The 23,286-nt window shown below is 58.4% G+C and overlaps 1 protein-coding gene across 1 annotated transcript; it reads right to left on the reverse strand.

Annotated features, from left to right (window-relative positions):
- Window positions 1–1,841: 1,841 nt before the first annotated feature.
- Window positions 1,842–18,177, reverse strand: SLC4A9 (solute carrier family 4 member 9; the record flags this gene model as incomplete). The annotated part of the gene is made up of 20 exons (XM_040573945.1): window positions 17,900–18,177; window positions 15,973–16,133; window positions 15,613–15,762; window positions 15,348–15,409; window positions 14,743–14,900; window positions 12,700–12,787; window positions 12,257–12,411; window positions 11,571–11,687; window positions 11,138–11,312; window positions 10,228–10,361; window positions 9,831–10,102; window positions 8,279–8,340; window positions 7,970–8,152; window positions 7,719–7,832; window positions 6,155–6,316; window positions 5,088–5,266; window positions 4,607–4,679; window positions 3,558–3,626; window positions 2,225–2,398; window positions 1,842–2,066 (listed from the first exon to the last, which is right to left on the reverse strand). Coding segments are annotated over exons 1-20 (2,991 nt in total), but the record flags the coding sequence as incomplete, so codon positions are not given.
- Between the last annotated feature and the right edge of the window lie 5,109 nt (window positions 18,178–23,286).

A 23,286-nucleotide genomic window follows, 5' to 3' on the forward strand; every position in this document is an offset into this window, starting at 1 on the left:
CCGTCCCTGCGGGCCCCTCAGGGGAGCCGGGGCTGTGCCGCCCCGCTCCTGCCCCAGGCCCCAGGGGCGGAGTTGTGTGGGGGCAGACCGGTTCCTGCACCTCCCCACGCCCCCCCGCCCGGGTCCGGTTCTCCCCTCCGGGATCCGGCCCCAGAACCACCCCCCACCCCCCACCCCCCCGCAGAGCGGGGTGCGGGGGCGCCGTCAGGGCTGCCCTGAGGCGGAACACGGCTTTCCCTCCCGAAGGAAGAGTCAGGCGGATGGCACAGGGTCACGGTGCCGTTTATTAAAACGAACGCAAATTATCGTTAATTGCCAAGGCGGAATTTTGCAACCCCGCCTCACCGGCGTGCCGCGGAGCTCCCAGCAGCCTTACCCTGCCCGAGACGCCGCCTCGTCCACAGGGGCAGGCAAAGCACCGCAGCGCCGGCCCAGCCCGGCTGGGGCTTGCCCGGTGGGAGCCTGAGCGGGGCCGGTCCGGGCTGCCCCACACAGAGGCGCCCAGAGCCCGCACCCGGGCCAGGCACCGGCCGAGGTGAGCCGTGCCCGCCTCGCCTGGGGCCACCCGCCGTGAAGCCGGGCGGGGGGGGACACGGGCGACATGGGTGCGCTGCTCCCCGAGGAGACGAGGCAGGGCCAGAGGAGGCACCGTGGGCTTTGGCAGGGTTTCAGACGCCCCCGCGGCCTGGTGCTGCAGCCTGTGCTGGATCCCCCTGGGGATCTGAGGTGATCTGGTGACGGCTGTGTCAGTGCTGACGGCTGCGAGCTGCCAGGTGGTGACGGAGCCGGTCGGAGCCTGTGGGCTGCCTGCTGAACGGAGCCACTCCCAGGGATGCGGCTGCTCCAAGCACCTGGTGGCACACGGGAATTAGCTGATGGCGTTGTTAAAGAGAGCGCAGACAAACGCGTGGCAATGTCATCACCTGCGCAGCCCAGCTCCACCAACCTGAAGGGGAAAGGAGGGAAGCTCTGGGCACCCCTGGCTCCCGAAACCAGGTAGCACTGGGCTGCCCAAACGCTGGCTGCCGGGCTTGGGCAGGCAAGGAGCAGCTCTTTTGCAAGCCAGGGTCCCCCAGCCCCGGCCTCCCTGCACCGGGAGTTGTGAGCAGCAAACTTGTGCAGGGTGACTGCTGGTCCTGTGGCACCCACTGGCTCTGCCAGATGAGGCTGGGCACTGCTGAATCCCTAAGCCCAGCCTTTGTGCTGCCAAAGTCCATGCTGACGCTGGCATGACGCACCCATGGGGGCTGAATCCCCTTGAGAACACGCTGGCTTGGAAAGGTGAAGTATGAGGACAGGTTTGGGTCCTGTTGCAATGCAGTGTGGCAGTAACTGCATGCCATCAGGTTGCGTGTCTCTGCTGAGCTGGAGACGAGCAGTGAGAGTGGTCCCAGGCCCGTCCTCCTCTGCCACTCACCTTGCCCTGTGTCCCAGCTGCAAACCTAGTTCACGGAGATGTTGATCTCTGGTCCTTGGCGATGCATCAGCTCAGACTGGAGGGAGAAGTGAGGGAGGGATGAGGCTGGCGGTGCTCCCAGCCTTGCTGCAGCAGCCGCATCCAGGGGAGCCAACCCAGGCTGCTGCCCGCAGCCTGACCCAGTGGCTGTCCCAGACTGCCACGTGAAGCACTGAGCATCACCGTGGCATGGTGTGTGCTGAGCCCGTGGCCCAGCTTTGCTGGCTTCGCTGCAGTCCCTGCTCCTATGCTGCTTCCCAGATGAAAGCACTCATGGCTTTGGTACAATTTCAGCTGGGCTCGGTGCCTTGTGCTGAGGCTGTTGGCTCTACCTGCCTCTCCGGGCTGCAGATGCTGCCGCCCTGAGCTGCACGCCCAGGCCAGGCTCAGCCTCAGCACCAAAACATCCGTGGGAACAACAACAAAAGAGCACAGCTCCCAGGATATCACCCACCTCCTCAGTGTCGCTTTCCTCCTTCTCATGCTTCCTGGGCAGTTTCCCCTCTGCCTCCTTCCTGCCTGTTTCAGGCATGATGCTGTCCAGCCAGCTCAGGTCGTGCAGGGAGAAGATGCACTCCAGCCCCTTCCGGATCCCCACCAGGGCTAGCAGCTGGGGCCAGGGAAAAGTGCAGGTCAGCACAGCACAGCGGTCAGGGCTGGGGCACCGTGTGGCACTGCCCACGTGGATGCAAGTCTGGGTAGGTCTGTGGCTTTGCTCTGGTCGCTGGCAGGGCCAGCAGTGCTGTCTGGTTAACAGGTACGTCTTACCATCACTGGAAAGATAATGGCAGCCACAGTGGACTTGAGGACCCAGAGCACAGCTAAGCACAGAACCTGGATGAATGTGAAGAGGTGCACTCGTCGCAGTGGCACGTGGCGGAGGTAGAGGAGATCCGGCTGGTGCTTGGCTGGCATCAGCAACAACCGCACTCGATCCGTAAACTGTAGCGAGAGGACAGCAGACTTGGCACATACACGGTGCAGGGAAGGGACGCCGGGCATTGTAGACACCTCCAGCTTCCAGGCAGCTGTCACCCACCTCCCTGTCATGACCACTCACCACCTAGCTCAGAGGGGTGCCAGGAGTTGCCACTGAGGCAGGCGGAGCAGGCAGCTGCTCACGGGGTCGCTTTGGGCGGGTTGGGGGCAGGAGGGGCGCATAGTTTGTGTTTTGGCAGGATGGTTTTTACCACCATTTGTGCAGTTCAGCCCTCAGGCTCTCTGCCCCCGCAATTCTGTGCTGGCCGCCAGGGCTGCTCTTGGGATCTGTTATAGGTGAGTTCATCTGAGCAGGGCACAACACTGCTCCAAACCAGGGAAGCTCTTTCCAGATAAGCATTTAGAAACAACTCAAGCTTGTCCAAAGTGCAACCAAGAAATAATAACGCCTTGACTTCCCAGCCTGAGCTCACAGCATGTACCCGCAACCATGTTCTCATCAAGAGCTGGACGATTCTTCTCTTCCTGCAGGAAACTGCCCCTGCATTTAATGCAGCACAGCCCTCCCCACCCCCAGATTCCCCAAGCAAAGGGAGGAGGAAGGTTTCCCAGCTTATCCAGAACAGGGTAATTGCAAGGAAAAACTACCATTTAGAGGGAAAAAAAAATGTAAAAAGGCAGGTAGATATTACCGGAGCGGGGATTCTCCCCACCCAGGGTTTTGCAGGAGTAGGATGGAGTTGGCAAATCAGTAGTATGGCCAAGGTCAAAGGACCAGCAAGGTCCCCTGCTCTGCCTGCAGCTCCCAGACACACCGCAGGGACGTGCTCCCCTACAGCTGTGGAGAGCAGGTCTGGGCCATCCGCTGGTCCTCTGCTTCTCCCAGACTACCTGATCTGCCAGTGCAGAAGTCGCTTATGCCCCCCAGCATCCCAGATACCTCTCTTTCCCTTTCCTCTGACCCTTAAAGGCCCCTCTTTGCCCCACTGCCTGGGGCTTCTGGGTACGGTGCCGCGCTGCAACTTGCACAGATTCAAAATCCAGGCTTTGTGCCATGCCTCAAAGTTAAAGCTGGTATTGAGCAAAACCCTTCATCCCCAAAACAGTACCCACAAGCTTCCCCAGAGCAGTCCAGAGGCATGCTCTGTGCAGCCCAACTCACCTGGATGCTGTTCAGAGCCACCACCCCCATGTGCAGGAAGACCCCGTACAGCACCGGCATTGGGATGTACTGTAAAACATCAGGGTGAGGCTTCAGCAGGGTGTGATTTGTGCTCGGTAAACTTTGTTTCCTTTAAGAACAGTCTGTATATTCGGCCACATTTGCTTACTTCACTTCCAATAGCACAATTTCCTGTATTTTTGCTTATATTATGGATCCAAGGGCTTTGCAGCCTAGATGTGTTCCCGTCTGTGCTGGAAACCGAAGCAACCAATTTCCATCTTCAGAGAGGGGACACTCACACGGAGTGTCCTCGTGTTCTAGCACATGGCAGGAGTAATCAAATGCTGGCGATAAGGCACCAAGCCACTTGGAGATGTGTCTTAGGGCTTAAGATTTATAAATAGCAGTGTGGCTGGCAAAGCAAAGGCAGGTTTTGAGCTGGGATGGGTGACTGGAGGGCCATAACTGAGCGGGCAGCTCTGTGAAATGGCACCAGGACCTGGCATGCCCTGAGCTATCCCCTGGCTGGCACCAGCACGGGAGAGGAGCTGTTTGCTGGCTGGAGCAGAGCAGGGTCCTGCCACCCCTGGGGTGCTTTCATGTTTACCTTCTCTCTCGCAGCCACATTTCCACGTTGTGCTGTCAGATTCCTGCCACCTGTGCTGCTCAGCACGATCTGCTTTTCTCCCCGAGCCCATTCAGGCAAGGAGGGAGCTGGGCGTCGCTTTCTGCTCCCCATGGACTCCCAGTGGGATTGTGGGGGTGCCTGGGGTTTGGGTCAGCTTTACCGGTGTGATGAAAGGGTCACTGGAGAGGTGTTCCTCCCCTTTCCCCTCCCCTTCCCTGGCTGAGCGCCTTCTCACTGTTGCTGGCTAGGTTTCCCTGCGCCAGCTCGACCAGATGCTGATGGCTGCGGCTGGAGGGGCGTCTGGTTTGGGAACCACCAGCCCACGGCCCTGGCCTTGCTGGACGCAACCACTCCTCACCGACTTCAGAAAGGAGGCAAAAACCACTTGGAGGCCAAAACCAGAAGCTGCTTTCCGTACCTTGAGAATGGGCGCCATAAAGACGGAGACTCCTGTGAGGATGAAGACTGCCAACCCGGTCAGCCTCTGCTCCCTGCAGGCGGTGGCACGTGTGTCACACGAAGCTCGGGGCTCTCTCAGGCACCCACAGCCCCTGCCTGCCCCCCAGGCACAGCAGTGCCCCGGCTTCCACGGGGTCTCTGCAGAGGCTTTTTCATTTTTGCTGGTGGTGGCAGCGCGTGGGGGCGGCACACAGCAGCGCCCCTGCGCTTTGGGGAGCGTCACGCAGCCACCGAGCCTCACCAGGCACTGCTGAGAGCCCATCCGGGGGGGATCGGGGGCTTCCCCCTGGACACACGAGCAGCCCCAAAGCTGGGGCACGGTGCCAGCTCTGCTGACTGCTGTGGGTACCTGCCCGTCCCCTGGCGCTGCAGCCACAGGCAGGAGGGACATGGGAGCCACCCAGAACGGGGGTGCTGTGGGGGATGAGCTCAGACCATACCGGATGCCCAGGAACTCGGGTTGCTCTCCTGGAGCTGAGGTTGTGCTCTCCTTCCTGAGGCTGTCCATGTGTGCCAAGGAGATGACGGTGGCCGACACATACCAGGGGAGGCCCGTCACGGAGGTGACGATCATCAGGAGGGAGACGCAGAGGAGGTCCAGGTGAAAGCCTGCCCCTTTCTGCAACGAGGGAGGTCAGGGCCGGGGGTGAGCTGTGGACCGTGGCAGCACCGTGGGGCTGGAGGGCTCTCACAGGGCACAGGGGGCAAGACGCTGTCCCAGAGGATGACAGACCCGGGGGCTGTCCCCGCCGGCCAGCAGGGCGGGTGCCTGTTCATGGTAAGAAGGCAGGGATGTGCCATGTGCGAAGCCAGTGAGGTGGGAGCTTGCCTGGCTCTGCTGTGACCATTGTCCCTTGGCCCTGTGGAGCTGCACGGAAGATGGCCTTGTCCCCTAGCTGGCTGCCCCTGCAATGGTTCCACACTGGTGCATCTCCCTGATGGCCGGCCCCCACCAAGTCCTGCTGCCTGCCCCTCCTGCGGTGGGTGACGGAGGCGTGGGCTGGCAACATCAGCAGAGGGGGAGGCTCGGTGGCACCCCCCGAGAGCTGGTGAGAGGACCGACACCCCTGACACTGCAAGCCCCATCGCCTCCTGCCTAGCGAGGGCCGTCGCTGCAGAAGTCAGCAGAGACATTGGCACTGCCAGCGCGGGTGCCCGGCGGTCGGGCCCACAGATTGGAAACCCTCAGTCCTCGGTGTCTGGCTTCAGAAAGGGCTCGATCGGCTGCCTGAAGGATGCAGGTACCCAGGCCTGGCAGCAGCCGACCAGCCAGCTCCTTCTGAGCGCCCACATCGGTTAAGCAGAGGTGCTGCGTGTAAGGAGACATCTCCCTGACAGCTTCAGAGGAGCTGCAGTGCCCAGCACGGGACCTGGCCGTGGTTAGGTGTGCAGCTCGCCCCTGGCTGCCCAGCTTGTCCCAGGGCACACACGTGGGGTACAGTAGGGTGCTCCCCATCCGTGGCCAGCACCCCAGCCAGCCCCTGCCCGTCCTCTGGCCCCCACTCACCTTCAGCTTGTACTCCTTGCGGTTAAGGATGACAGCCGTGATCTGCTGGTCCATGAAAATGAGGATGGTGACGAGGACGGCGGGCACTGCGGCTGCCAGGCAGACCCACCAGGGGTTAGCTGCAAAGGGGAGGACAATCCAACCCCGCGTGGGGTTCGTGGGCTGCAGAAGGCAGAAGGATCGTGCTAGCTGACGTGATGCCACAGCAGGGTGAAGAGACCAGCCCATAGGTGCCCGAGGTGGAGTAACATGGGGACCTGCGGATGTTCCTTGCTGGGCAGCGTGACTCACCCAGCTGCCCTACCAGGACACCCTGGCTCCGCCTGAGCAGGCACCACGAGCGAGTGCCGGGAGCTGGGCACACCTAGAGTAACACGTGCCCTCCTGGGACACAAGCTGCGGGGGCAGCAGCTAAGTGGTGGGTAGAAGAGGAGATCCTGCAAGTTTGACGACAGTGAGCCACGAGTGCCCAAGGCCCTCGCAGGAGGTGGCAGCACACGTGGGCGACAGTCCCGCTCATGGAAGAGGCTGAGCCTGCTCCTTAGTGCTGCCAATCCCTCTCCACACCCAGGGTGGGGAGCCCAAGCCCAGGCTTGAGCTCATGCCTCCAGCTCCAGCATGAGCTGTAGCATGAGGTGGTTGTCCCGCATGAACAGGACTGGGCCAGATTATTTACAGACCACAGGATCGGCTGCAGCTCAGCCCCTTGTATGCAGTGGAGGAACCTGCACTGATACAGGGCTGAAGGGCTACAGGAGGACAGCCATGCCAACAATCCGTCCTGCATTTCCACCCAGACCACACTGATGGGAAAGACACCAGCAGCAATGTGAGACAGTCTGCACAGAGGATGCAGACCTGATCGCTGACAAAGCTTGCAGTGCCCAGCACCAGCACATCAGCCTGATGGCGCGGTGGGACTTGCAGGAGATGGACTGGGCCACTAAACCCAGCCAGGCTCTTTGTGGGGAGAGATAAAGAGGTGAGCTCCTGGAGGCCTTGGCATGGCAAATCCCCACAGTCCTTGGGCATCCAGGCTCCCCAGCTGGCCAGAGTGGGTTTGGCATGCCAGTGCTTGCTGCTCCAGCTGGTTCTCCTGTTGTCCATAGGGACTACACTCCCTGCAATACACCGGGGCTGGGTGGGCTACACCTGCTTCCCATGGAGGAGGGATGCCAGCTCTTCTGGGCAGCCCCCTGCCTCCTCTCTCCTCCAAGGCCCCCTCGATTTGTGAGACAATGCTGGAGACAGTCGACAAGCTGGGAAGATGAGCTAGCAGACTCCTGCCAGCAAGGGCGAGCCCTCAAGCACCCGTGGTGTGCGTGGGACATGCCTGGGCTGGCCTGGAGCAAGCAAGTTGTAGCAAAGACTCCATTCTTCTACAGATCCTCCCTCCTCCAGGCTGAGACCTTGCACAAGCTGCAGCAGCCCCCTGCCCTGGTGTCTTCTCCCATCCAGTGGTGCCTGGGCAGCGCTGTGTGCACAAAAGGCCAGCCAGGGCCCACAGCCCCTGCCCTGCGTGCACCTCTTTGAAAGTGCTGCCAACTCCCCACCCGCCAGTCACCTTCAGCTCACTGGGAACAAGGAGCTTGGGGGTCTCCAGGCCAAGGGCCACGTCGATGGCACAGAAGATGAGGATGGCCAGGATGATGGAGAAGTCGCTCACCAGCTTCCGAAGCTGCAATGCCGCAGACAGGGAGGCTTTTACCTGGGCTGGCCGGGGACCATCCCCAAGCAGCTGCGGTGGGGGGACGATCCATGCACCCCAGAAACATGGCAGGGCCAGCCCCAGCCAGGCGGCTGGGGACCACTTACCCCTGTGGGAAAGTAGCGGCTGCTCTTGAAGTGCTTGAGCGCCGTGCAGCAGAGGAAGGTGCCCCCGAAGAGCAGGAAGGACAGGAGGGCGATGTCGGGCACGTACTGGCAGCTGGCCCCCAGGAGCTGGCCGCCTCGACTCAGGCACTGGGCCCGGCTCAGCCAGGTGGGAGCTGTGGGAGGCTGTGGGGATGCGGGGAGGGAGCAGGAGGAAAGGGGCCAGGGATGCGGGCACCCGGAACCCGAGGGCCAGGGTGGGCAGCCCTGCACTCTGTGTCCCCCCCCCCCCCCCAGGAGAAGGGTCCGTACCTGCTGCAGGGCTGTGGGCGAAGGGAGCGGTGTGTCAGTGTCATTCCCTGCGGAGACGTGGCCTGCGGGAGGGTGGTGGGAGTCAGTGCCCTGGGGCTGGGCTTGGAGCAGCCAGGACCCCACTCCTGTTGCATCCCCGGGGGGTTCTGAGCTGGTCTGGCTGCCCAGGCAGGGCCGTGTGGGACCCCCGAGGCCTGGAAATGACTGCGGGCAGCAGAGGGAGAGCCTGATCGGCAGCTGTGTGCTCTGAGTGGTGTCAGGCCAGGGCTGATGCATGGGAGTGCTGGAGGGGCTGGAGCCAAGTTTTACAGGATACACCCCTGGCCCAGCCCCTCGCAGACCCTGCAAGGCTTCCTCACATCTTTTCCAGCTCTTCAGTGTTGCCTCCTCACTGCCATGCTAAAATAGTCCTTCCCCAGCTCTTCCCACAGCCCATTTCCAGCTGAAGCGTGCAAAACTTCAGTCAATCAAAGTGATGTTTTCCAGCCCAAAGGCCTGCCTTTGGGGTTGTAAAGGCTTGGGAAGGGCTTGGCTGAAACATCATCACACTCAGAGGCAACAGCAGCACTAAGCTCTGCTCAGCATTGATGCTTTTGGTGCACAGTGCCATGGCCCCACTGCCACGGTGATCCTGCAGCCATGGTGATCTCCATGTCACTGGAGACACATCTCATTCAGACCCCGTGAAACGCCCTCTGATTTATAGACCAGAGTATAAATTGCAGAGAAAGCCTGCCCTGGTGCTGCTGGACCCCCCACCTCCAGTGGCCAGCTTTCCCCATCCCCAAGCTGCAAGAGCTGGGCTGTGCTCATCGGGGCACTCCAACCTGGGTGACCACAGATTCAATGAGGGAGCGGATGGATGGTGCCTCTGCCCTGATTCCAGCCACAGGTCACAGAGGGGCTCAGCAGGGGTCCCTGGCATGGGACAGGGGGTCTGTCGCCAGAGTCAGGAAGGTAGTTGCCATATCCCATTGGGAAAGGGCTGGCCCAGACCAGCCAAAGAGGCAGAACGAGGTGACGTTTCCATGCAGTTGGCTGCTCACTCCTGTGTCTACACCTGAGCAAGCCGTGGGGATGCCCTGGGACGGTCCCTGACCACACATGCCCTGGTTGAGGGGCAGAGCCAGCACATGGGACTGAGAAGCCTCCTCCCCCTGCGGCTGTGAGGCATCCGTGAGCCAGACAGCCCTCATCTTCCTTGGGGACCACAGCGCTCCTTGGGGCCAAACCTAGCCCCTGGACAGACAGGGCCTGGACAAGGCAGGGCTATGCTCTGTGGCGCCTGGGACAGGAACACCGGCTGTGCCCACCTTCATCGGCTCCCTTGTTCCTGCTCTGAGACGGGCTGGTGGAGACCAGTCCACAGCAGAAAACATTGAGGCTACTGGGCTGGGACCCTGCCACAGCCGTGAGGTCCCCGTGAAGGTACAGCCCCACGTACCCAGCCAGTGCACTGCCCACCAGCGTGACACAGCCCCACAGCCACACCAAGCAGCCAGCCTGGGAGCTGTGCACAGACCAGGAGCTGCAGCTGGCAGCCTGGGCTTACCTGGGCTGGACAAGTTGCAGGAGCAGCTGTACAAGGTCACATCATCAGTTCGGTAGTGCCAGTTGATGGGGAAGGCTTCTGCCAGGCTCAGCATCTTCTTCAGGGAGTCATAGATGAATATCAGGCTGATGAGAGCACAGAAGCCTTCCTCGGTGAAGCGGGTGAAGTACTGCACCAGGTGGCTTGCTTCGGTGGCCACCAAGACCAAGCCGAAAAAGGCCACCCAGAGCCCGATCCAGAGGCGAAACTCCAGGTAGTCCAGGCTGTAGTCCCTAGTGGGAAGGGTGACCCAGATCCTCAATACAGCACAGACACACGAAGGTAGCCCATGCCTGGCCAGGGGATGGTGGCAGCAGGGGGATGTCCCCTGAGGAGCCCCCCTCAGCACAGTCCTTACTCGCTGAAGGAGAAGAGGAGGCGCTCGAAGACCAGCACAGGACCAGTGCTACTCAGGATGGTCAGGGGCTGGCCGGAAAAGAGGCAGAAAATGGAGCCAGCAAAAGCAGTGCCCAGGAAGCTCTCCAGCACGCCCTGCAATGCAAATAGATGGGGTGCCATGACCGGGTATGCAGTGGAGACAGGGGGACGGGCTTCACATGGCTGCCTGAATGCTCCTGTGCTGTCAGCCTGATGAAGGACAATGGAAAGGCAGGTTCCACGGTGACAGCCCCGCAGGCAAGGGAGGAGGGGAATGCAGGGCATGTGGGCCTGGCATTGCTGGTGCTGCTGGTACTAGCTACTGGGGCTGGTACTGGCTGCAGGTGTGAGGAGACTGCTCAGGGAGCACCTCTGGGTTTATCCTCAAGCTGTCACCAGAGCCAGCCCGTTACAGGACCAGGTCCTGACACGGCTTGGGGATACAGCTGCAGAAGCAAGGCTGGCCCAGGGGCTGCAGCTTCCCTGGGCCCGCTGTGGGGCAGCACACCAGAACACCACCAGCTCCATCCGTGCCTGTAGGCTGTGTCTTGAGGCAGCTGCCATCCCTCATCCTTCCTGGGGAGCAGGGGAAGCCCCAGAGTGTGGGACCCTAGCTTGGCACTGGGGCCCTGGGAAGGCCAGGGAAGGGCAAACTATTGTCCAAAGACAATGCTCAAGATGCACGGGCCTGGCCATCACTCCATGGGCACCCATAGGAGGTGGTGCTTCACGAGGTCCTGCAACCTGGGCAAGTGGTGCATGAGCAGGGAGGTTTGTGTTGTGCTTCCCCTGGCAGCCCTGCCCTGAGGACACTCATTGCAAGGCAAGCCCCATGTGCCTACCCTGTGGCATGGTTCACGCCCAGCTTGGCACCCTGTGAGCACACTGACCTGCATGTTGGCTGTTGCGTCCCCCAGCATGCCCCCAAAGGTGATGGCATTGGTCACAGTTGCCAGGTAGATGTAGAGAACTGCTGAGAGGCACTGAATGTGCAGGGCATCAGAGAAATCGCTCCTGTACCAAGGTGCCTTCCTCCGGATGTCTTGGACCAGTCCCCCAAAGAGCCTACAGCCAGAAGGTTGTGAGAGGAAAGAGGTCTCAGAGCACTCTCTCCTGCTGGCCAGAGCCCCACCAGAGAGCTGCTGGTCCCTTCCCTTGGAGCTGCCAGCCAGCACAGTTTGGAGGTGGTGGCTCTGGCAGACTCACTGGGGAGGACCTTTGAACTGCCCAGCTAAGCTAGGGCTGATGGAGGAGGCAAAGGCATGGCCTCACCCTGCTCCATGGCAAGGGGAGCGGCTGACGCCTGTCTGTCCAGGCACTCACCTCCCTGTCCTCTCCAGCTCCTCACTGAAGTGCAGGTGGCCCAGGCCAGGTCTGTCCTCAGCAGCTGCTGTGCTCCCATTGCAGTGAGATTTCCACTCCCGCAGGTGCATGGAGATCCTGAGGCAGAGCCAGGGAAGCCTGAGCAGGTAGGCTACAGACCAGAGCCCTCAGAACACCGATGCATCTAGGAGAGGCTACGAGGGGACAGGAAGGTTGGAGAGGGAAGAGGGTTGTAGGCAGGGCTGGAGGAACCTTGTATATCCCCTGGCAATGAGGAGGAGGGAAAGGATCAGGAGGATGATGAGGAGAAATTCCCTTCACCAGCTGGCAGGCCAGCCCCTGAATGAGCCCCAACCAGACCAGTTCTAGAGGAGGAGCTGGGCAAAGCAGGAGGTGTCCTGCTTGGAGTGTGCTGAAGTTCCACATTCCCAGCAGCTCTTGCACAAACAGTACATTGTGTGGTTTTGCCATTCCCTCACTGCCAAGAGCCACGTGGGACCACAGGACCAACAGCACTGGGGACCGTCGCTGTGATCTGCACTAGTTGGAGATGTGAAGGGGCTTGGCTAGGGGGACTTCACTGGCGAAGATTGGCTCCTGGGTGACTTCATCCCCATAGAGACCCAGATTTCAGCATCACAGGCTTGCAGCAGAGATCTTTTGCAGCAGATCTTCCCCCAAGATACCTCTTATGCGGAGATGGCAAACAGCTTGGTGGAGGAATTCGGGCACTGGCATCCCATTTCCCAGGAGGAAGCACAGTCAGCTCATCCAGAAACACATCAATTCCTGCAATGATGTCCTCTTGGTTCTTAGCCTGCAGGGCAACCTTTTGGAAGAGCTGTGGTGATATACAGTGGATTAGCTGTAAAACCCTGCATTCAGCTACTCAGAGCTATTCCCCCAGACTCCCAGCCAGGAAAGCACCCATACGCTTCATTACAATGGGTGTGCCCAGATCCTACAGACCAAGCCAAAATCTTTGTTTTCTTATCCTAGGCAATGGAAGCTGCCAGCCTGCTCTGTGCTCTGCTTCTCACACTGCAGCCTGCATTGGAGGAGTCTTGGTATCCTCAGCTCAGCCCCATTCCACCCTGAGTGCTCAGGACAACTGCTGCATCAGGCTTACCTCGTCTGTCAGCAGTGTGGCCATGGCCCTTCCGATCTCATGATAGGCTTTCACTTTGGCGTGGGGGCCCAGCAGAATGAAAAGAAACCTATGGACAAGACAGCAACCCATGAACATCCCTGTACAAAGCAACTTCTCCAGGGGGAGCTTCTTCTGAGGGCAGGCCACGGTGCTGCTGGGATCCCAGTGACAAAGGCTCGGCAAGCTTGAGGGACTGCTGATGCCAAGCAGTCTCCCCTGCACATGGGGAGGTGGGTGTCTACCCCAAGGAGGAGGCTGGGGGCGGTGGGCAGAAGACAGGACACACACCTGCTGCCCAGTGCATAGAAACCGCGCTCACCCAGGAGACCACAGGGCACCGGGACCCCAAGGTCTGCAGAGACGGCGCTGACTGGGGTGGGAGGCAGCTCTTTGGGGCACAGGAAGAGTCAGATGCTTGACGTGTGGGTTCACGCTCATGGGGATGTTGCTCACAGGCAGTTTGCAGGAGCATTACCATCAGGAAGGAGAGCTTGCTAGCTGCATGGGAAGCAAGGTTTGATAGGACCACATGGACATAGGAAGAGAATGGAAAGAGGGCTCAGAGCCCTTGAAGAAATGTGGCTAAAGTCCCACACCTCACAGAGAGCTGCAATACAAAAGCTACAGAGGGGCAGCCTGACCAGATATTTAACCAAGTCCCCCACTTTTTTTCCAAGACTGCAGAAATCTGTTACTGTCATGATACACAGAGGCTGCAGAGTGGTTACAGTGATCAGACCCAGATCAACATCCAGAAATGGGACAGGGGAACTATTCCAACAGCATGAGCAGGGCCAAATGTGGATGAAAAGAGCCTGCTCTAGCCCTGACGTGCAGTGTCAGTGCTTGAAGCCTCCCAGACCCTGCTCCATGTGGTAGGAAGGAGAGGAAAGCCGTACAGAGCAGCAGCTGCCTGGGATTTCATTCACATATGTGCACGCATTGGGACAATGGGAAAACCAGATAGATAAAATCCTAGAGACGGAACTGGGGGGTTAATAGCTCCGGATTGTTGGCTGCATTCGCATGGCAGCTCAGAGTGGCAGGCAAAGGGGAATGGCATTAAGGGTAATGAGATGGGTAGGGACAAACTCTCTTGCTCCCGTTCGGGCCCGGAGAGGAAAAAGAGCCATTTAGAAAATATGTGGAAAAGCGTTGTTGTCAGCCATATAAAGACACACAGCAGTGCTCCATGGGGATATGCCTCGACCTCAAGCCACACAATTCCCATCAAGGAGACTACACGAGGTGAATGTCCTGCTTCTATCCGTTCATCCTCTGAATGCTCTGGCTGCAGTGACCAGGAGGTGGCAATGTTCCTCCAGATCCCTGTCTGTGTCCTCAGTGTGCTTCCTAAGGAAGTCCCCAGTTCAGAGGGACACACTGGAACTTCCCTGCTACAGCTTCAAATGATACACTCTGCAACCATGGCAAAACATCTCTTGCACCCGCTCCTCTCCCTCTACGCTGACAATGCCCCATACTAGATAGAGCAAGAGACACCCCCTTGCTCTGAAAAGCATCCGTCAGGCCAGCTTGGCAGGAAAGAGAGAGGCTCCCCGAAATCTGCATCCCTTTCCAGCCTTGAGCATTGATGCTCCTGGGGAGGAAGCTGAGTGCATCCAGACCCTCCTAGGGAGGAGGGTGAGTGCAGAGTTCAGGTGGGGACAACACAGGGGTCCATCCCCCCAGCCTGCCTAGCAGCTGCTGACACTCTGCTCTCAGCACTTCCCAGCTGCAGTGAACTAAGCTCCTGAGGGACTCTGGAAAGCTGGAGTCAGGCAGTGAGTCAGGGTTCTGGGTCTGTGCACAGGCTCTTTGTGTGGCTTTGGGTGTCTTCCCCTTTGCTTTTACCAGATAAGTCTAGTCATCGGTGCTTAGCTCAAATGGTTGTTCTGTGCTCCATGGTCCAGAGCTTGAGGGATGCAGGAGCGAGTGGAGACACAGACCACAGAGGGTACTACAGGGCTGGAAAAGGGGCTTGTGTGGCCAGCAAAGGGCCACTAGCCAAGCTCCAGTTACCTGCTGGGGAGAGCAACTTCAGTCAGTGAGCCAAGTGCCACCACCTCCCTTAAACGAACAAAGACGGTAAATGGCTTCTTCAGGAAGTCAACTTCACCAACCATAACGTTGGCAACTTCGGCCCCTGGTGGGAGCTTCTTCTTAAATCGGTTTCTCAGCTGAAACGACATGGAAAGGAAAGTCCATGTAGGATGACACCTGCCACAGCACTGTCATGTCTAAGGCAGCTGCTTTCCCTCTGCTCAGCAGCTGGAACTCAGGATGTGATGGCTGCCCAGGGGCCAGGGAACTTCTTGCAATGAAACCAAGCTGCTGCAGCACTTCCAGCTGCCAGCCTTGTCAGCTGCACTATGCACCTGTCTGGCCATCTCCTTGGGGCATCATGGCCTGGGGACTCCCTGCCTCCCTCAGAGATGACACATCAGGAAGACTTGGTTCTGCAGTGACAAACACAGGCCTATCCAGTAACAGTAATGCCATTAGTGGACAGAATTTTTCAGTCCACTTTGGGTTTGAGGCCAAGAAATGCGTCCATTGCTTGGAAAAATCGATTGCCTCCACTGAGACCTTATCCCAGCTCCCTCCTGCCTCCTCTCCTGCCTTACCTGTTCCTTGAGAGGTGTTTCTGAGAGCTGAGCTCTGGGCTGAGGGCAGTTTTTGGCCTTCCCTGTGGAAAAAAAAAAAAAAAAAAAAAAAGGAACAAGCAGCAAAATACATGTGGAAGAAAAAGCTCAGCATGGGTATTGCCCCAGGTGGCCCAGAGGCAGCAGAGACACAACAGGAGGGACGGTGGTGTCCCAACTCACCAGCTGGGGCTGGGCCGTGAGTGGCTCAGCTCCCAGCATGGGCACAGCCAGGTGCCAGGCATACCTCTGCAGGGACTGAGGCCGAGGTCAGCGAGCGCCAGCAGTGGGGATTTGGTGGCTTGGTGCCGTGGCTGGAGGAGCAGCAGAGCTGCCAGGCGGTCCTTCAGCTCAGGCGGCAGCACCCAGTCATTGGGCTGCCTGCAAAGCGCCTTGTCTGCAACAAGGACAGGGGAAGAGCTTAGCTCCCCGCACTGCCCAGCCACGGGGCTCTGCCAGAGAAAGGCCCCCTTTGCTGGCCTGGCAGAGCCACTTTGGCCACCCAGCAATCCTGTGTCACGGCTTTAAGTTAGGGATCTCCTGGTGGCCTGGCCCCACTCCCAGAGGAAGCTCATACTATGAGGTGACCTTTACGTTTCCCACATACCAATTATTTCCTTGACACTGTGGGCATCCATATCCAGGAGCACTGTCCCCTTCTGCAGGCATGTCCTCAGCTCGAAGAGGCTGTGCAGGGGGAGGGCTGGGATGTGGGGCATGCTCCAGCGCTCCCCTCCATCCTCCACCTTCTCCTCGAACTTTATCCACCTACCCAGGAAGAATTACAGGGTCAGTGGCACAAAGTAGGCTGCTCTGGTGTCCTGTGCCCAGCAGCAGGAGCTGCAGATCCCTGATCTCAGCATGGGGCTAGACCAGGTAGGATGGGGTTTTGGGGCCCAGGGCTGGCAGTGTGGGTGGCTGGTGGCAGGAGCAGCCTGGGCAGGTACATCCCTGCCCCTGCCACCTCACACCTTGCTCTGAGTTCCTGCCCGGAGGAATTTCACCCATCCCCATAGCTAGCAGTGCTTGCTGGCAGTCAGAAGAGACGTGTTTTGAGGCATTTACCACGAACAGGCTGTGCCAAATATTTGCAGACCAGCACACACAGAGCTTCCCTTTGTCCCACCAGCATGCGGCGCGGTGCGAGCATGCCCAGCAGAGTGCCTGCAGGCCCAGTGCTGGCTGTTCCTCCAGGCAGGCCCAGGGGAGGCCCATGGCGGCTGAGGCGGAGCCTGGGGCACAGCCATGCTGGGAGAGAACAGCTGAGTACGGAGGAGAGCCCCCAGCCCACCGACTTTTGGCTCTGGGGCAAGGGCACCCGCTTCCCCTCCATTCCCTCTGGCCTCTGCAGCAGGCCTGCTGCTGCTGGAGCCCCCTTTCGCACACATCCCAGCATCCCTCCCATGCATCCCCATCTGCTGCAGAAGGGTGGCGTGGCGAGGGGACACATCCTGGCCACGCTCCTACCCCACACCAGCATACGGCTGGCCCTGGCTCCTCTCCACTGGTGCCTCTGCCCCAGGGTCCCATCCTCCCTCCCTGGCCCAAGGTGACCCAGCCAGCCCTGAGCTCCATCTACTCCTCTGCTCCCAGCTCTCACCCTCGGGTTGTTTCTGACGCCTGCTGCCTCAGGCATCTGAGCCGTTTCCACATCCTGCTCCTTCTTTCTCCCTATGTCCTAGGTCCACCCTGGCAGTACTGCCCTATGGCCAAAACATTTTTCCAGGCCTTTCTTCCATACTGTAGAAAAGATATCAAATTGTCTCCCAGGCCTTCAGGTTGTGTGCACAGGGACCATGGCCGCAGGCCTAGCCCCCCTGCTGGGCTGAGATCCAACTCCTCAACGCTGTCCCAGAATTTTTGAGGAAAGCAGCACACCCTCATTTTCACCAGCAATTTCTGGGAGGGTTGCATCCACTTCTCGGGAAGGGCTGCCCAGTGTTGCTGGACTGCTCATGGTCTGCACCCAGGCTTCGCCCCTGATGCCAGTGAACTGCAGGGTACATCCTCCCCAGCTCTTCTATGACACCTACTTTCCCTGTTTTCCCACAGTGATCTTGCTGCTACGCTTTCAGTTCTGCTTCAGCTTCAGCTGTGCTAGGCCAGTGCTCAAAGACAGTGAGCAATGAAGCACTGTCCCATCACCAGCTTGCAGCATAGATGCTGAGGCCTTGGAGAGGCAGGAAATGCAGAAGCAGAACTAAGGAAACACATGTGTCAGCACTGTGCAAAGGCAGGGTCACTGTCTGCACCTTGCCTGACACTGTGTCCTCACGGGTGGTGGAAACTTTCAGATGAAATGAGTCACTCAAAATTAGGAAGAAGAATTTCCTGGAAGACACAGCATGGGCACTGGAGGGGGGAGAGCAAACTGAGCATCCCTATTGTTGAGGAACCATTACATGCCAGAGTAAGACAGGAGACTTGCCCAGCAGACAGCTCAGCACTGCTGGAGCACCTAGTAGTTTAAAGACCATTTCACCCTGCGTTCCCCAAGCATCACCAGCTGGCCTGACCACAGCACGAGTGCCTACCTGGCCGTCTCTTTCCACTCCAGGCCTTCCGGGGTGCTGAGCAGCTCATTGAGCTGGATGAACAGCAGTGGACACTTTCTGTCCCCCACCTCTTCCTGTTGCAGGATGGCACGGACTCGCTCTGCTGCTGAGGAGATGCTTGAGGCAAAGATGCTGCAGCTGACCACTGGGTAGAGGACATCGGAGCTGCTGCTCGGGGTGTCTTCTTGCCTGAGCTGTGAGTGGGCATCTGCTGCCTGCAGAGCTGCGCTGGCCGGCCCAGGCACTTGGTCTCTCATTGTGACCAGCGACTGGGAGCCACGTGCACCAGCTTTGCTGGGTGCTCACTCTTCTGGAGTTGCTGGCATCTTGCTCATCTCACCCTTATAAAAGCTGTGAGCCGGTTCAAACTGGCCACAGACTAACAGCCAGGAGCCAAACCCCAAACAGCATTATCAAAATACAGTGGCCAGCCCTGAAAACCTTGGTGTCTCTGGCTCCCACTGCTCTGAGTCACCAACCTGGGCAAGAGACCTGGGGACCCCAGGTGTGCCACCACCTGCTTTAAACCTGGGCTTGTGGGTGACACGGCCCATCCTTACCCACCTCGCTTGCTGCTGGGGACAATGACATGAGCCAGATAACCATCGTGATGGCTCTGTGATTGCGACAGTGAGGATGAGATTGGGCTTTCTTGGTTAAATGTCAGAACCCACCACCCACACCTGCCTCCTAGACCAACCACAAACCTGTACATGTGTTGTTGGAGGAAGCAGCTTGTCTACAAGCACTCCTGCCCCCTCCCAAACCTCAGTGGACTCTGGAGAGCACACAGAAAGGCCAACCCCGTGAAGCCAATGGCAGTATGGGTGCATGTGCCAGGCAGCCCTTGCCCACTCTCCCCACAGTGTGTGGGAGGAGGGAGCACACGGCCCCATGGCAGTGTTTGCCAGGGAGGGGGCTGTAGCACCATGCTCGTCCCTTGCTGCAGTGGGGCAACGGGGATGTGCGACAGGGAAGGATGTGTCACCGCTGAGGAAATCCAGAGTGGGGCAAGCGAGAGCCTTTGGGAGATGAGGAGCTGCTGGCGGACTCACGGCAAAAGGTGAACAGTGCGTCATGAGTGGCGACAAGGGCCATCACGGCATGCAGAGGATGCCACCATGGGATGAGGCAGGCAAGCGGATGTTGCAGTGTGTGCAAGGAGGAAGGATGTGGGGACATCTGTACAGCCCTCCTGGGCAGAGGGAGCTGGCACAGTGAAGCCACAGCCAGTGGAGACAGAGCCTGTGCCCTGCAGTGCAGGGCCACCACAGAGCTCAGTGCTTCCCCTTCCCGTCACTGCTCCACCAGTGCAGGATGAAGGGACCAACCCTCACTTGTCCTAGCAGCAAGGGGCTAGTCGGCCTACTCGGACCGTCTTCGACCCACTCTCACCATCCCCAAGCAACTGTTAGCAGCCCACCCTCCTCTGTGAGGACAGCTGGACACCCCAGCCTGTGCCTTGAGCTGGCCACGCCTGGAGAAAAGCTGACGGCAGGGAGCTGTGCCCTGTGCCACTGGGCCAGGGCAGGATGGAGACAAGCCTGCTGTGTTGCCACAACATGCAGCCCTGCCTGCATTGCCGTGGGGTTTTGCTACCTTCATTCCTTCCAAACAAACAGTCCCGTTGTATACAGTGCAAATACCACAACATGCAACACAAACAGCCCAGCAAACACTGGCTGTTTGTACTGGAACCAGTTGGTCTGTGCAGGAGTTGGTGCTGGGAGCAGCCTGGAGCAGGGCCAGGCACCACCATTGCCGAAGTCACGTTTCAGGGGAGCACGGGTGGTCATAAACTCAGGCCCTAGTGCCAAAGGGGCACACGATGGCCTGTGGTGTGCTGCTATCTGCTCCGCAGCAGCTGTAGCTTGGGCTCAATGGGCCAGGAGCTGAGGCTAAGGCCACGGTGGTAGCTCTGGTCCACAGTGAGGCACTGGGATGTGTGAGACCCTCTGTGCTGAGCAGGGACAGGAACTCTTTTTGCTTGTGCTGCTCAGCCTCTCCTGTGCCTTCCCCAGGTAGCTGTGACAGTCCTGCACTGGTCCCCATTTCCCATGTGGCACCCAGTCCCACCCCAGGAAGGGCTCTCATCTTCTTTTGGTCAAATGTCTTTTTCCTACTCCTCATCCCCCCATTCCCTGCACACCTCCCAGCCAACCTCATCCCAAAGCTACAACCACATCTGCCTCGTGCCCATTCACTGCCCTGTACCTGCATCCCACTGGTCATTACAGACCTCCAGCAAACCAGGTTTGCTCTGGCACCAGCAGCTACTGACTGGGGCTTCCCACCTACCAGGCCCATCCCCTGCCCCTTCTGGGGCTGCCACGCTTCCCCAGTGCTCCTTGGGCAAAGTGGGAGGTCATGACTGGGGACTGCACTACAGCTTCAGCAGCCCACCCAACACCCCCAGGCTGTCCTGTTCTAGGGGCAGTCATTGCCCACCTGGCTCAGGAGACACTAGATGTCCTCTCTGCTCTGCTGTGTTCCCTGTCCTTGTCGCTTCTACCTGCTTCTCCCATTACGTACCAGATTCTCACTTCTCCCTTTCAGTTTAATGCTGATCCTTTTCTCTCACTTCTCTGCTCACTTCTCAGCCACATCTCAGCCTGCCACATCCCCAGGGATCCAAACACTGCCCTCAGGGCTGGACCCTGGCATCCACGTCCTCCAGAGGCCTTCAGCACGCCAGCTGTGCTCCGTGTACCTGCTGGGTTGTTTGCCCTGCGATAGCAGTGTTTTCCTAAGGAGTGTGCCAGCGCACACGGATGGTTTGCAGGTTACCAGCTATGCAGCAGCTTTCATTTGGCCTGTGGAGAGCCACCTAGGTGTGCAGTGTGGAAAAGCTGACCTGTGGTTTGCTTTCAGAGCAGAGGTGAAGACAGGGCATGTGTGCAGGCAGGGACTGCGGAGCAGATCCCAGCCTGCAGTGCCTGCCCCTCCCCAGCCACTGGCTGCTGTGCTGCCACAGGCAAGAAAAGTATGGTAATAGGGGAAGAAAAGTGTGCTCGCCCTTGGATTTGCTTTCTCTCTGGTGTTCAACACAGACCTGCAAGGAGAGGAGTAGAAAGGGATCTGTACACATCTTTCCTGGGGTATTTGATGGGTCTTTGAGCTTGACCTCCACCTTGGTTCTTCTGGAATAGCCAGCTTTTTTGGCCGTTTTCTTCCTCTGTTTGCAAAAGGTCTTTTCGCACTGGCTAGAGAAAAGAACAGTTGGAAAAAAAAAAAAGTGTTTGCAAAGCCACTGGAACTGGCCCAGGCCCAGGCCCAGGAAAAGCACCTGAAACCACTCTGACCCTGCTGTAACAGGCTGGAAGCATTTGCCCAATTCAGCCAGTAGCATGGCCTGATCTGTCTTGAGCAAGAGTCACAAAGCTGCTTCCAGGGCACAGCAACAGCTTTATTGACCTCAGCACTGCCATACATGCCTGGGTCTGTGCCTCAGCAACCCATGAATGAATGTAAGGCTGGACATGCAGAAGCAGCAGGATCTTACAGGTGAGGACTTACAGGACTTAAGAGACGAGAAAGGTGGGGGAGGCTTCAGGGCACGCAACCTTGTCTCAGGTATTCCTGAGGCCCCATTAGTAGACCTGAAGGCTTGAAAAGTGATTCCTTATGTGCTTCAAGATTATTGGGGCATTCATGTTTCTGCATCCCTCATGAGGGTGCTGCTCCTACACAGCTGCTGCTCCGGGGATGGTGCTGCACAGGAGCAGACAGAGCTCTGACAGCCCTAGAGATGTGGGGCCTCGGGACTGGGAGGCAGCCAGCACACCAGCAGCACAAGGCAGACATTTGGGCAGAAAGGCTTCCTGAGCTTTAAAGCAGGAGAACACAACATCCACGTGAACAACAGCCAGCAGAATATATTCGTGCCACAGGGGCTGCTGGTTGCTGCAGGCAGGGGGAGGCTGACAGGCACGGCAGCTGCGGAGGTGCATGGCCTGAGAGAAGGAAGCCAACAAACACAGACCCAGAGGCACAGGTGGAGGATGCCAGGATCTTCTTGAGCAGGAAAACAGAATTAAACATCTCCAGCTGCTTTGCTCCTGGGCAGGCCTGGCCAGCGAGGCTGCCTCTGAGCTGAGACACAGCTTAGTCAGGAGGTCTGTGGACTCAAACCCAGCCCTGGGTCTCTGGGAGAACTGCTGATCTCAGCCACCCAGGACCTGACACAACTCACAACTGCCCAGTCCTGCCATTGGTAACACCAGCAGGCTGCGCTGCCAGTATCGGGGCTTTTCCAGGGTCCTATGCATGAGCCACAGCTTGAAAACACAAACCTTTACTGCTGCTCACCCAGAGTCAAACATTTTGTATGGGCTGAAGAATACAGGAAGCAAAACCTCCTTCACAGATGACGTGAGCTGGTGCCTTTCTCTCCTTACGTGCTCCCTTGCTTTGTGCTGCTCCAGGTAAGTCAGGAAAAGCACCTCCCATGCATGCCAGCCGTGCAAGACCATCCTCAAGGGTTTTGGTGGGATGTGGCTGGGAACTGGATGGGCAGAAAATCCCTTCCTGACACAGGGGCATACCGGGGAATGAATGTGTAGGAGTCCTGGAGGTGCCAGCACCTCTGCTGCTCAGAGTAGCAAGAACCAGTCTGCCGCAATGAACTCACCTCACCTGTGCTGCTTCTGTTGCCAAATTCTTAAAGGCTGATGATGCCTGGAGGAGCCGGAAGGAACAACATCCAGCAAACAATTGCAAAAGTCAAGTCTGAGCAAGAAGGAGGGCGTGAGTGGGGGGGGGTTGCCAAATCCGGCAGTATTCCTTGGAGACAACAACAACAATCACAGGAATATTTAATCATGCCGCGACTATGCCTTGCTGAACTGAAACTGGCACCAGAGTTCTTGGCTTGGGAATTCGAGCTACAACCAGGAACAATCAAGGGGATGTGTCCATCTCAAATGTGACTTGAAACAATGCAAAGCCACTGCACTTGCCCAATGTTTGGCGTCATCAGTGTTTTCTAGCCTGTCACCTGGCATGAAAACAAGGCCAAACTCAACACAAAGTGTTTCTCAGCATGACACAGGAGACAGACTGAAACACAGCCAGCCCCCACACACAAGCACCATGGCCTGGAACCGTGGGGGGGAGCCAGGGCGATCAGCTGACTTCGATGTTTTCACACCAGATTGTGAGAGGAAGCCATGAATCAACCTAGTTAATGAACTCTTCATCCAGGCACAAAGGTGGCTCCAGGGCTTATCGCAGAATCACAGACTGGTTGAGGCTGGCAAAGACCTCTGGTCCAACCCCCTGCTCAAGCAGGGACACCCTGAGCAGGGTGCCCAGGACCACTTCCATATGGCTTTTGAAGATCTCCAAGGAGGGAGATGCCACAACCT

Source organism: Cygnus olor, chromosome 14 (assembly GCF_009769625.2).
Source record: "Cygnus olor isolate bCygOlo1 chromosome 14, bCygOlo1.pri.v2, whole genome shotgun sequence".
NCBI lineage: Eukaryota > Metazoa > Chordata > Aves > Anseriformes > Anatidae > Cygnus > Cygnus olor.